The sequence below is a fragment of the Oncorhynchus tshawytscha genome, linkage group LG25, assembly GCF_018296145.1.
Source record: "Oncorhynchus tshawytscha isolate Ot180627B linkage group LG25, Otsh_v2.0, whole genome shotgun sequence".
Taxonomy (NCBI): Eukaryota; Metazoa; Chordata; class Actinopteri; order Salmoniformes; family Salmonidae; genus Oncorhynchus; species Oncorhynchus tshawytscha.
In genome coordinates, this window is record NC_056453.1 from 35,890,841 (window position 1) to 35,903,668 (window position 12,828).

Here is a 12,828-nt window from a genome sequence, read left to right on the forward strand (position 1 = left end):
CTAAGTATTTGTAGTTGTCCACGTATTCTAAGTCCGAGCCGTCCAGAGTAGTGATGTTGGACAGGCGGGTAGGTGCAGGTAGCGATCGGTTGAAGAGCATGCATTTAGTTTTACTTGTATTTAAGAGCAATTGGAGGCCACGGAAGGAGAGTTGTATGGCATTGAAGCTTGCCTGGAGGGTTGTTAACACAGTGTCCAAAGAAGGGCCGGAAGTATACAGAATGGTGTCGTCTGCGTAGAGGTGGATCAGAGACTCACCAGCAGCAAGAGCGACCTCATTGATGTATACAGAGAAGAGAGTCGGTCCTCTCTCTCGGAGATATGGCTGTGAATGAGCTACGAATGAGCTTCCCCAAGGTGTCTACAGCATTGTGACGTCTTTTTAGGCATTTCCCTTGAAGAATGGCTGTAAGGGACCATATGGCATGTGGTCACATGGTGTCTCCTGCAGAAAACCTGAGGTAGCCATTTTTCCAATCGATTCTTATGAGAAACCAACTGCCTTGACGGATATATTATCGAATATATTTGTTTAAAACACCTTGAGGATGGATCCTAAACAACGTTTGCCGTGTTTATGTAGCTAATTTTGAAAAAAGTTTGGCGTTATAGTTGTAGCATTTTTCGGTCGATTTCTCAGCCAAAGCATGGTGAAGAAACGGGAGCTTGGTCTTTTTTTGTTGTTGAATTTTACCCCTTTTTCTCCCCAATTTCGTGGTATCCAATTGTTGTAGTAGCTACTATCTTGTCTCATCGCTACAACTCCCGTACGGGCTCGGGAGAGACGAAGGTTGAAAGTCATGCGTCCTCCGATACACAACCCAACCAAGCCACACTGCTTCTTAACACAGCGTGCATCCAACCCGGAAGCCAGCCGCACCAATGCGCCGGAGGAAACACCGTGCACCTGGCCACCTTGGTTAGTGCACACTGCACCCAGCCCGCCACAGGAGTCGCTGGTGCACGATGAGACAAGGACACCTCCTTTTGTTTTGGAGGTGTTCAGAACAAGGTTAAGGGTAGAGAGCTTGTTGGACACACAAAGCTTTGATGTAGAGCGTTTAACACAAAATTCGGGGAGGGGCCAGCTGAGTATGACTATCATCTGCATATGAATGGATGAGAGAGCTTCCTACTGCTTGCTGTTGCTGTGAAGAGCGTGGTGCCTAGGATCAAGCCTTGGGGTACTCCCTTGGTGACAGACAGTGGCTGAGACAGATGATGTTCTGTCTTTATACACTGCACTCTTGGAGGTAGTTTGCAAACCAGGCCAAAGACTCCTCCGAGACACCAATACTCCTTAGCCAGTCCACAAGAATGGAATGGTCTACCGTATCAAAAGCTTTGGCTAAGTCAATAAAAATAGCAGCACAACATTGCTTAAAATCTAGGCCAATTGTGACCTAATTTAGAACCTTTTTAAGGTTGTAGTGACACATCCATAACCTGAGCGGAAACCAGATTACGTACCCAAGAGAATACTAAACCCAGTCAGTTAATTATTGACAAGTTTTTCCAACACTTTTGATAAACATGGCAAAATAAAAATTGGCCTGTAACAGTTAGGATGAGCTTGATCTCCACTTTTTAATAAAGGCTGCACCGTGGCTGCCTTCCAAGCAATGGGAACCTCCCCAGATTCGGGGGGAGCGGTTTGGCGATGATGGGGGCAGCGACCTTAAAGAATCTAAACCAGATGTTTTTTGGGGGGGTCAAGTTTTTAAGGAGCTCCTTTAGCACCTCTGACTCAGTGACCGCCAGCAGGGAGAAAGTTTGTAGCGGGCAGGGGAAAAAGAGGGAGGAGCATTGGGTAGTCACATTAGAAGGGGTGGGAGATGAGGAAATGTTGGACGGGCAAGGAGGCATGGCTGAGTCACATAGGACTCGACTTAATGAAGTGGTGATTTTTAAAGAGCTCAGCCATGTGCTCCTTGTCAGTAACAACCACATTAACATTAAGTGACATGGGCAGCTGTGAGGAGGGTTTATTTTCCAGGTCTTTAACTGTTTTCCAGAACTTCTTGGGGTTAGACCCACAAAGCGAACTGCTCCTTAGTTACTTTAACTTTGGCCTTCCGGATAGCCTGAATACACTTATTTATAATTTGCATGAATGAGAGCCAGTCAGCCTGTCAGTATACGTGTGCCGAGTGATTTGCCAAATGGAATTCTTGAGGCGGAGTAACTCTGCCAGATCAGGGGCTGAACCCGTTTTTTTGTTTTTTCCCATTTTCTTCATGGGCTTGTATTTGTTAACGATACCACTGAAAATATATACAAATTCTTCCAAGTGTTTGACAGAGGGGATCAAGTTGATTCTATACCAATTTACTGAGGCCAGATTGTGAAGGAAGTCTTGCTCATTAAAGTTTTTTTCGCAAGCGTCTATGACAAGTCAGGACAGGTCGTTTCACTGAGCAGCCATTACAAACACAGGCTGTAAAACAGTGATCACTAAGGTATCAGTCTGGTGTTTTCTGTAATGACCTGTAAGGATAGCATTAATGGGAGTAGTCTTTTCTGGGTGTTTTGAGTCATACCTTAAATATGAGAGAGATTTCGGGAGTGTCATTGCATTAGGTCTGGTCAGGTAGTTTAAGCATGTCCCTAATTTAGGTCGCATAGCAGGACAAATTCAGACTTAGTGTAAGGGGCCAGGAAAGAGCTTAGGGCACAGGCAGGTGCTGATGGTGGCAGATAATAACCAGCAATTAATTGAAAGTTTAATGTGTACAACTGGCAAATCAAATTGTTTGGGGACAGACTTGGTGGAGACAACTGAGCACTGAAGGTGTTCCTTGGTAAAGACTGCCACTCCACCACCTTTGGAAGATCTGTCTTGCAGAAAAAGGTTATAACCAGAAAGGTTAACATCAGTGTTCAAAACACTCTCTTAACCACGTCTCAGTAATGACCAACACATATGGATTGGAGCTGTGAACCCACACTTTCAATTGGTACATTTTAGGTAATATGATTCTACTGTTAACGTGCAGAAATCAGTGAGGCAGAGCACAATTCAGAATTGGGGTTAGCGACAGTAGATGGGCCACGGTGTACATGCACATTTTCCAGATGTAATACAATCGGGGCACGGCAGAGGACAGGGAGCGCTCTGCAGTGTTGATTTATAACATTTGAATCACATTGTACAGCGATTTCATCAGGTAACATGAATACAAAGCCGGTGAGAGGTGATTAGAATAAGATGGGAGGCCAAGAGTCTGTGTAACCAATGGAGTCCGAGTCCCAAGTGTGGGAACAAACAGACTGTCCCATGGTTGGGTAAACAACCAAGTTCAAAGTCAATATACCACGCATGAGGCAAATGGCATAAAGCACAAGAGAGAAATACACTGCTCAAAAAAATAAAGGGAACACTTAAACAACACAATGTAACTCCAAGTCAATCACACTTCTGTGAAATCAAACTGTCCACTTGGGAAGCAACACTGATTGCACAACAGCATGTGCAATTTATTGTCAAATGGAATAGACAACAGGTGGAAATTATAGGCAATTAGCAAGACACCCCCAATAAAGGAGTGGTTCTGCAGGTGGGGACCACAGACCACTTCTCAGTTCCTATGCTTCCTGGCTGATGTTTTGGTCACTTTTGAATGCTGGCGGTGCTTTCACTCTATTGGTAGCATGAGACGGAGTCTACAACCCACACAAGTGGCTCAGGTAGTGCAGCTCATCCAGGATGGCACATCAATGCGAGCTGTGGCAAGAAGGTTTGCTGTGTCTGTCAGCATAGTGTCCAGAGCGAGGAGGAGCACTGCCAGAGCCCTGCAAAATGACCTCCAGCAGGCCACAAATGTGCATGTGTCTGCTCAAACGGTCAAACAGACTCTATGAGGGCCCTGAGGGTGGTATTAGGGCCCGACGTCCACAGGTGGCATTTTCCAGAAAACACCAAGATTGGCAAATTCGCCACTGGCGCCCTGTGCTCTTCACAGATGAAAGCAGGTTCACACTGAGCACATGACAGAGTCTGGAGACGCCGTGGAGAACGTTCTGCTGCCTGCAACATCCTCCAGCATGACCGGTTTGGTGGTGGGTTAGTCATGGTGTGGAGTGGCATTTCTTTGGGGGGCCGTACAGCCCTCCATGTGCTCGCCAGAGGTAGCCTGACTGCCATTAGGTACCGAGATGAGATCCTCAGACCCCTTGTGAGACCATATGCTGGTGCGGTTGGCCCTGGGTTCCTCCTAATGCAAGACAATGCTAGACCTCATGTGGCTGGAGTGTGTCAGCAGTTCCTGCAAGAGGAAGGCATTGATGCCATGGACTGGCCCGCCCGTTCCCCAGACCTGAATCCAATTGAGCACATCTGGGACATCATGTCTCGCTCCATCCACCAACGCCACGTTGCACCACAGACGGTCCAGGAGTTGGCGGATGCTTTAGTCCAGGTCTGGGAGGAGATCCCTCAGGAGACTATCCACCACCTCATCAGGAGCATGCCCATGCGTTGTAGCGAGGTCATACAGGCACGTGGAAGCCACACACACTACTGAGCCTCATTTTGACTTGTTTTAAGGACATGACATCAAAGTTGGATCAGCCTGTAGTGTGGTTTTCCACTTTAATTTTCAGTGACTCCAAATCCAGACCTCCATGGGTTGATAAATTCAATTTCCATTGATAATTTTTGCGTGGTTTTTGTTGTCAGCACATTCAACTATGTAAAGAAAAAGGTATTTAATAAGAATATTTAATTCATTCAGATCTAGGATGTGTTATTTTAGTGTTCCCTTTATTTTTTTGAGCAGTGTATAACAACTTGGGGCTAGCCATTATAAGTTCAGAGTCACTCGCCTTAACAGTGCATGTGTGCTGGAGGCGACTGAAAGCTCGGGAGAGAGGGGGGTACCTACACCAGACTGGGAGACAGGCCAGGGCAGACGGTTTACAGATTGCCTGGATTCCGCCTGGCAATGGGAGTAGGTGTCACAACCACTTGGGAGAAACTTTTCTCGGGAGGCAGATTCCTTGTAGAAAATCCCAGCTAGCAACTCTTGTCTTTTCCACGTGGGAAAAGGTCATTAGCTAGCTATATTTTTTTAAGTGTTGGCGACATGGTCCTTTTATGACGTCCAAACCAAAGTTGTTCTGTGGCTGTTCTATTCTGTGTAGGATATATTCTCTGCACAGATGGAGGGGGCTTCAAAGGCCTCTGCATTTGGGGGAGGGTGGGGGGGCTGTGAAAGTCTCCTGCCATTGTTAGGCTTGAGTTTTCACACCTCACTTCAGTGCTAATTTCAGTCAGATTCTTTCCTAGCAGTTTGATAGCCTTATTTAAGAAGCTTTATATAACAAAATTATCTAAAGATTGTCTTTTCCTTTTTGGCTTCAGAAAGTAGGTTCAGACTGAACATTACTCACTCAGTGTTGTGTTGGATGGTATTTCCATGTTCCACTGTGTTTCTGCAGGTTTTGGCTTGTTTTATTTTTTCTTGATGGTCCTTGGTGATAGTAGTCCAATCAGGTAATTTTGCCCAAAATCAAGGTTTTAGTTATGGAATTGTGACTTGGAATGACTGTTTTTAATGTTGAGGTTAGTATCCTGTACAAGTCCTTGCAGGTTGTGGGCTGACTGTTTTCTATACTGAATATTGCCAACCCAGACAGCCTTTCCTGAGACATTACGCATTATACAGTATGTCCATTGCGCTGTGTACAATATAAACTTAGTTTTGAATGATGCCAAGATATACCAGAGATAAGGGACTGTTGATATTGCAACCACCCAACTCAAACACCTGTTCACCAGTATGAACGAAATCGCAAACAGCCCTCAAGAACTGTTTTTCTACTAAAGTTGATCACCACATCAGTCATTGGCTTCATCAATAACTGCGTCGATGATGTTGTCCCCACAATGACTGTACGTACATACCCCAACCAGAGGCCATGGATTACAAGCAACATCCGCACTGAGCTAAAAGGAGCTGAAAGCTGCCACTTTCAAGGAGCGGCACTCTAACCCAGACGTTTAGAAGAAATCCCACTAAACCCTACGACGAACCATCAAACAGGCAAAGCGTCAATACAGGACTAAGATTGAATCCTACTCACCGGCGCCAACGCTCATCGGATGTGGCAGGGCTTGCAAACTATTACAGACTAATAGGGAAGCACAGCCGCGAGCTGCCCAGTGACACGAGCCTACCAGACGAGCTAAATGACTATGGGCACTTCGAGGCAAGCAACACTGAAGCATGCATGAGAGCACCAGCTGTTCCGGACGACTGTGTGATCACCCTCTCCGTAGCCGATGTGAGTAAGACCTTTAAACAGGTCAACATTCACAAGGCTGCATGGCCAGACAGATTACCAAGAATTGTACTCCGAGCATTTGCTGACCAACTGACAAGTGTTTTCACAGACATTTTCAACCTCTCTTTGACCGAGTCTGTAATACCAACATGTTTCAAGCAGACCACGATAGTCCCTGTGCCCAAGAACACCAAGGTAACCTGCCTAAATGACTACCAACGCGTAGCACTTACATCTGTAGCCATTTATCCCGAAACCCTAGACCCACTCCAATTTGCACACCGCCCCACAGATGAGAGAATCTCTATTGCACCTGGACAAAAGGAAACGCTTTACGTAAAAAATGCTATTCATTGACTACAGCTCAGCGTTCATTGCCATAGTGCCCTCATAGCTCATCACTAAGCTAAGGACCCTGGGACTAAACACCTACCACTGCAACTGGATCCTGGACTTCCTGACGGGCCACCCTCAGGTGGTAAGTGTAGATAACACATCTGCCACGCTGATCCTCAACTCAGGGGTGCATGCTTAGTCGCCTCCTGTTCACCCATGGCTGCATGGCCAAGTACGATCCCAACACCACCATCAAGTTTTCAGATGACGCAACAGTGGTAGGCCTGATCACCGACAACGATCAGACAGCCTATAGGCTGGTCGCCTAGTGGTTAGAGCATTGGACTAGTAACCAAAAGGTTGCAAGATCGAATCCCCGAGCTGACAAGGTGTAAATCTGTCATTCTGCCCCTGAACAGGGCAGTTAACCCACTGTTCCTAGGCCGTCATTGAAAAATAAGAATTTGTTCTTAACTGACTTGCCTAGTTAAATGAAGGTAAAATAAATGGGGAGGAGGCAGTGTGGTTTCAGGATAACCTCTCCCTCAACGTGATCAAGACAAAGGAGATGATCGTGGACTACAGGAAAATGAGGGCCGAACACGCCCCCATTCTCATCGACGGGGCTGTAGTGGAGCAGGTTGAGAGCTTTGAGTTAATTGGTGTCCACATCACCAACAAACGATCATGGTCCAAACACACCAAGACAGTCGTGAAGAGGGCACGCCGAAGCCTATTTCCCCTTAGGAGACTGAAAAGATTTGGCATGGGTCCTCAGATCCTCTTAGTTCTACAGCCACACCATCGAGAGCATCTGGTTGCATCACCGCCTGGAATGGCAACTGCTCGACCTGACCGCAAGGCACAACAGAGTGTGTACGGCCCAGTACATCACCGGGGCCAAGCTTCCTGCCATCCAGGACCTCTATACCAGGCGGTGTCAGAGAATATCCCTTAAAATTGCCAAAGACTCCAGCCACCCTAGTCATACTGTTCTCTCTGCTACCGCACTGCAAGCGGTAACCGAGCGCCAAGTCTAGGTCCAAAAGGCTTCTTAATAACAGCTTCTACCCCCAAACCATAAGACTCCTGAAAAGCTAAACAAATGGCTACCCGGACTATTTGTATTGACACCCCCACACACACACACATTTTGTACGGTGCTGCTACTGTTTTATCTATGCATAGTCACTTTACATCTACCTACATGTATATATTACCTCGACTAACCTGTCCCCCCGCACATTGACTCTGTACTGGTGGTACTCCCTGTGTATATAGCCTCAATACTGTTATTTTATTGTTGCTCTTTAATTCTTTGGGGTAAATACTTAAATGCATGTTGTCTTTAACTGCATTGTTGGTTAAGGGCTTATAAGTAAGCATTTCGCCCTCCACCTGTTGTATTCAGCGCATGTGACAAAATTGGATTTGATCTGTTTGTATCTGCCAATATACTGGCAGCCCAGTATCCAGACGACCTGTCCCCAGAGCTTCCTATACAGTTAATCTTTTCTGTAACGTGTTGAGCCCGGCTTTAAGGAGAATGAGAGGCTAAATTAAAAATGTTAAAGAACTACAACTCCCTTCTGTCTAGTTTCCCCTGATGTTGCTATGGCAATCAAGCTCTTTAAAAAAAAAAAAAAATTACCATCCCTGTAACTGTCATTTCTGCGACAAGATCTTTTTCTAAACTAAAACTCAAAGAACTACAGTGCCTTGCGAAAGTATTCGGCCCCCTTGAACTTTGCGACCTTTTGCCACATTTCAGGCTTCAAACATAAAGATAAAACTGTATTTGTTTGTGAAGAATCAACAACAAGTGGGACACAATCATGAAGTGGAACAACATTTATTGGATATTTCAAACTTTTTTTAACAAATCAAAAACTGAAAAATTGGGCGTGCAAAATTATTCAGCCCCCTTAAGTTAATACTTTGTAGCGCCACCTTTTGCTGCGATTACAGCTGTACGTCGCTTAAATATGTCTCTATCAGTTTTGCACATCGAGAGACTGAAATTTCTTCCCATTCCTCCTTGCAAAACAGCTCGAGCTCAGTGAGGTTGGATGGAGAGCATTTGTGAATAGCAGTTTTCAGTTCTTTCCACAGATTCTCGATTGGATTCAGGTCTGGACTTTGACTTGGCCATTCTAACACCTGGATATGTTTATTTTTGAACCATTCCATTGTAGATTTTGCTTTATGTTTTGGATCATTGTTTTGTTGGAAGACAAATCTCCGTCCCAGTCTCAGGTCTTTTGCAGACTCCATCAGGTTTTCTTCCAGAATGGTCCTGTATTTGGCTCCATCCATCTTCTCATCAATTTTAACCATCTTCCCTGTCCCTGCTGAAGAAAAGCAGGCCCAAACCATGATGCTGCCACCACCATGTTTGACAGTGGGGATGGTATGTTCAGGGTGATGAGCTGCATCTCTGATCAGTCTTCTCCTTGTATGAGCTGAAAGTTTAGAGGGACGGCCAGGTCTTGGTAGATTTGCAGTGGTCTGATACTCCTTCCATTTCAATATTATCGCTTACACAGTGATCCTTGGGATGTTTAAAGCTTGGGAAATCTTTTTGTATCCAAATCCGGCTTTAAACTTCTTCACAACAGTATCTCGGACCTGCCTGGTGTGTTCCTTGTTCTTCATGATGCTCTCTGCACTTTTAACGGACCTCTGAGACTATCACAGTGCAGGTGCATTTATACGGAGACTTGATTACACACAGGTGGTTTGTATTTATCATCATTAGTCATTTAGGTCAACATTGGATCATTCAGAGATCCTCACTGAACTTCTGGAGAGAGTTGGCTGCACTGAAAGTAAAGGGGCTGAATAATTTTGCACGCCCAATTTTTCAGTTTTTGATTTGTTAAAAAAGTTTGAAATATCCAATAAATGTTGTTCCACTTCATGATTGTGTCCCACTTGTTGTTGATTCTTCACAAACAAATACAGTTTTATATCTTTATGTTTGAAGCCTGAAATGTGGCAAAAGGTCGCAAAGTTCAAGGGGGCCGAATACTTTCGCAAGGCACTGTACCTAAGAACCATTAGGTTCTCGGTCTGATATGTGATTTTAAACACCTGAGTAAGCTCCACTGGCTGTGAGGGTGTCCGGTACGCCAGCGCTAGTATCAACACCTTACCATCTCCATGTGGTTTCACAGGTACACCCTCCAGGTGCAGTTTCCCAGAATGAAAGTTAAACGTGGTTATATAAGTCTGTGGTTGAAGTAAGTACTTATTGTAGCTGTTATCTGCCAAAGAGGAAGAGAGAGAGAAAAAAAAAAAAGCTTAGCTCTAACAATAGCTGAGTGGTTAAAAATGGATCTTATCTACAGTATGTTTATTGTTACTGTACTTACAACAGGCTGGAAGCCTTCCAATAATCACACCGCACTTTCCTATTCAAAAGGTTATCGCCTGAAGTTTGTGTGTGCATGCTTGTATTGTACCGTTCTTTGCATCTGTGTGTCCTAACCATGCTTGTACAGGCTGCCCCCTAGTGGACCTTCCTAGGACCACTGGGAAAGCTGTACTATGATACAGTGGAGTGTGTTGAGCTTGGAAATGGCATGAAACAACATCTTTCTCTTACCTCACCGATGTCTGTGTTCATCACATTCCTCTAATAGACATAGATGACAAATCTGTAATTATTTTTGTGCAACATTGATGCTTTTTATTAATAAAAGGTATTTCAGATGAAAGTGGTCTGAGTGTTTCTGTGTTTTCTCTTGTCCCTCTCTTACACACTGAGCAGGAGGCAGACAGCGGCCAGTACCCACTTGGCAGGCTTCTCCTTGGTCTTGAGGTTGAAGGTCCAGATGAAGGTGGGACCCCTCATGCGGGTCTTGTAGACGGGACACTCATACACGTTCTTGGTCTCCTGTCGGTCCACCGGTACCGCCTTGATGAAGATCACCGGCATGTTGGGGGTCAGCTCCTTCAGACGAGCATCCGCTATCACCCCTGTCTGTGTGTCCCAGCGTGCCCCTGTACATACACAACCAGACACACATACCTACTGTAAAAAGTTTAACTCTAAACATATAAAAACATCTCTCCACAATGAGACTGTATGGTTGTGTATATCTACAGTACTGTACAAATGAACCACTTATTAATGCCTGAGAAATAGCAGTGTTTTTGTGGTGGAAACTAGTTGTGTTTTCCATTAACTACAAACATTAATATGCTGAGTACATGTTGTCAGCAGGAGGAACGTTACTACAGGATGTTTTGTACATTCCATATCCATTAGTTTTGTATTGACAGTGGAATCTGGTACATGATGAGAGTAGTGTGTGTGGGTCTGAAGGTGAATACACAAACTGTGTGTGGACAGCCTGCTATCTGTGGAGTTTTGAGATCCCTGGAGGAACCTTAAGAACAGTTGCGAGGAGAACTGATCTAGCAGTGTTTACTATGGTATTCTAACCAGCTCATCCAGTGAGTCATCCCAGGAACTGAACTTGAAAGTAAGTTGGAATAGTAGAATGCACAAGGTGCAATTTAGAAATTGGGTAGTGCATCAGTTCCTCTTGTCATATCAGTCCTTCCATATATTAGACAGCTATTTATTCAGAAATGTCCAGCTCAACTAGCCCATGTTAGCTAATGTTTTTTTGCCCATAGATTTTATTGTAATGTTTGGGAACTCCTGTGCTAAACAGCTCATACAGTGAGGCACCCCAGAAACTGAACTGGGCACTGTGTGTGGATGGATGACTCTGTAACCTAAAAGATCATTATGATTTTTTTTTTTTTTTTATGGTTTAAAGGTTTGACTGCACCTGTGTTATTGACTGACTTCATCTCCAGGAGATGGATGCTAATGGATAAAATTGCCTCGTGTTATACAGTGTATCACTTTGGAGATTAAAAAAAAAAATCAGGCATGGCATTTTTGTGTGTGTGTGTGTTTTACTACATAGGGAACAGGATGCCATTTTTAGAATGCAACCAAGATAACCCGTACCCTCCATGTAGAGTCCGTAGACGTAGGCCCCCTCCCTGGGTGGACTGGTCATGTCCTCGCGGTTCTTCTTAGTCACCTCTACAGACAGACACATCCTGTCCAGAGGCCACTCGTTCTTCCTGGCCATGGACTGCATGATAGCTGTCAGGAACGACTGGGGGTTGAAGAACCCTGCCAGCCACACCGTGGTGGGGAGAGCGAAGTCTGCTGTCCATGACTCCAATTCCTACACAGACAAAAGCGATCAGCACAGTATGTATGGACAGAATTTTCAATACGATCGCATGTTATCGATAATGCGTCTTTCGAATACAATGTTCGCGGAGATCTCATTCTCGGTAAACGCTACGTCGGCTCAAATGAAAATTACCTGGCTTTAAAGGGGAGCTGAACTTCCTGATTTAGCATCTGTTCAGTTCTCATTAGGAAATGCGACAGAACATCTGGGTTTTGGAGCTGTGCTTTGATGTGTTTGTTCGAATGCGTGAAGCGTCTGTACTTTAACTCTGTCAAAACCATACAGTCACTCACCCTTCTAGTTAACTTGAAACAGTAACCAGGTTTTGTATCGAAGTCGCCTAGACTAGCAAGCAAGCTAGCCGACTTCTTTCGCCCAATTTAGCTTCAGCCGGCCTGTGTGCGACCGTGGCAAAGTTGGTTTGACTTAGGCTATCCAAACTTTGGGGCTAGTTAGGGAACGTCCAATAAATTACACAATGTAAATGGAACAATATTTTCATGTTGTACACCTAGTTGTCTCATTAAATTCTTTCAATATTAGTATGATTTTCTACAATTTTAAATTTGGTTTGCGGTTAAGTCATTGAAATTTTGAGCTATTGACATTTTAAAAAATATTGTCCCGTGTACATTGTGTAATCCCCATAGGGATATATGTCAAACCATATTGACCATAGGCATTACAATTGGGTTGCGTGCAGATGCGCTCTGAATTTGATTAATTGGGTGCTGTGGGCAGGTTTGAAATAAACCCAACCAGGATTCTCCCCAAAGAATGTAAGAGGGGGGCTGTGCACTGTAGAAGAAAAAATTAATAATATATATATATATCATACAAGGCCAGTTTTTCCTCTAGATAGCAGAAAATGGCAAATCTGAGTCCAAAGGGCGGAAGCACTGCCCTCTCCGGGACTCTCCCCGCCAACGTACTCAGCAGCACCACCTTTTTAAAAATCCTGGGGAGAACCCTGCCAACC

At 44.7% G+C, this 12,828-nt stretch overlaps 2 protein-coding genes across 2 annotated transcripts in view; one reads left to right on the forward strand and one right to left on the reverse strand.

Annotated features, from left to right (window-relative positions):
* Positions 1-11,536, forward strand: part of LOC112229889 (CDP-diacylglycerol--glycerol-3-phosphate 3-phosphatidyltransferase, mitochondrial) — a 36,940-nt gene extending 25,404 nt beyond the window's left edge. The window contains 1 exon segment of the mRNA XM_042306282.1: positions 10,394-11,536. The gene's annotated coding sequence lies outside the window, so the exon portion shown is untranslated.
* Positions 10,293-12,828, reverse strand: part of LOC112229873 (dynein axonemal heavy chain 17) — an 87,704-nt gene continuing 85,168 nt past the window's right edge. The window contains exons 76-77 of the mRNA XM_024395987.2: positions 11,612-11,837; positions 10,293-10,626 (exon numbers count right to left, since the gene is read on the reverse strand). Coding sequence (XP_024251755.2) covers positions 10,379-10,626; positions 11,612-11,837 — 474 coding nt within the window. The 3' untranslated portion in view covers positions 10,293-10,378. The remainder of the gene's footprint in view (positions 10,627-11,611; positions 11,838-12,828) is intronic.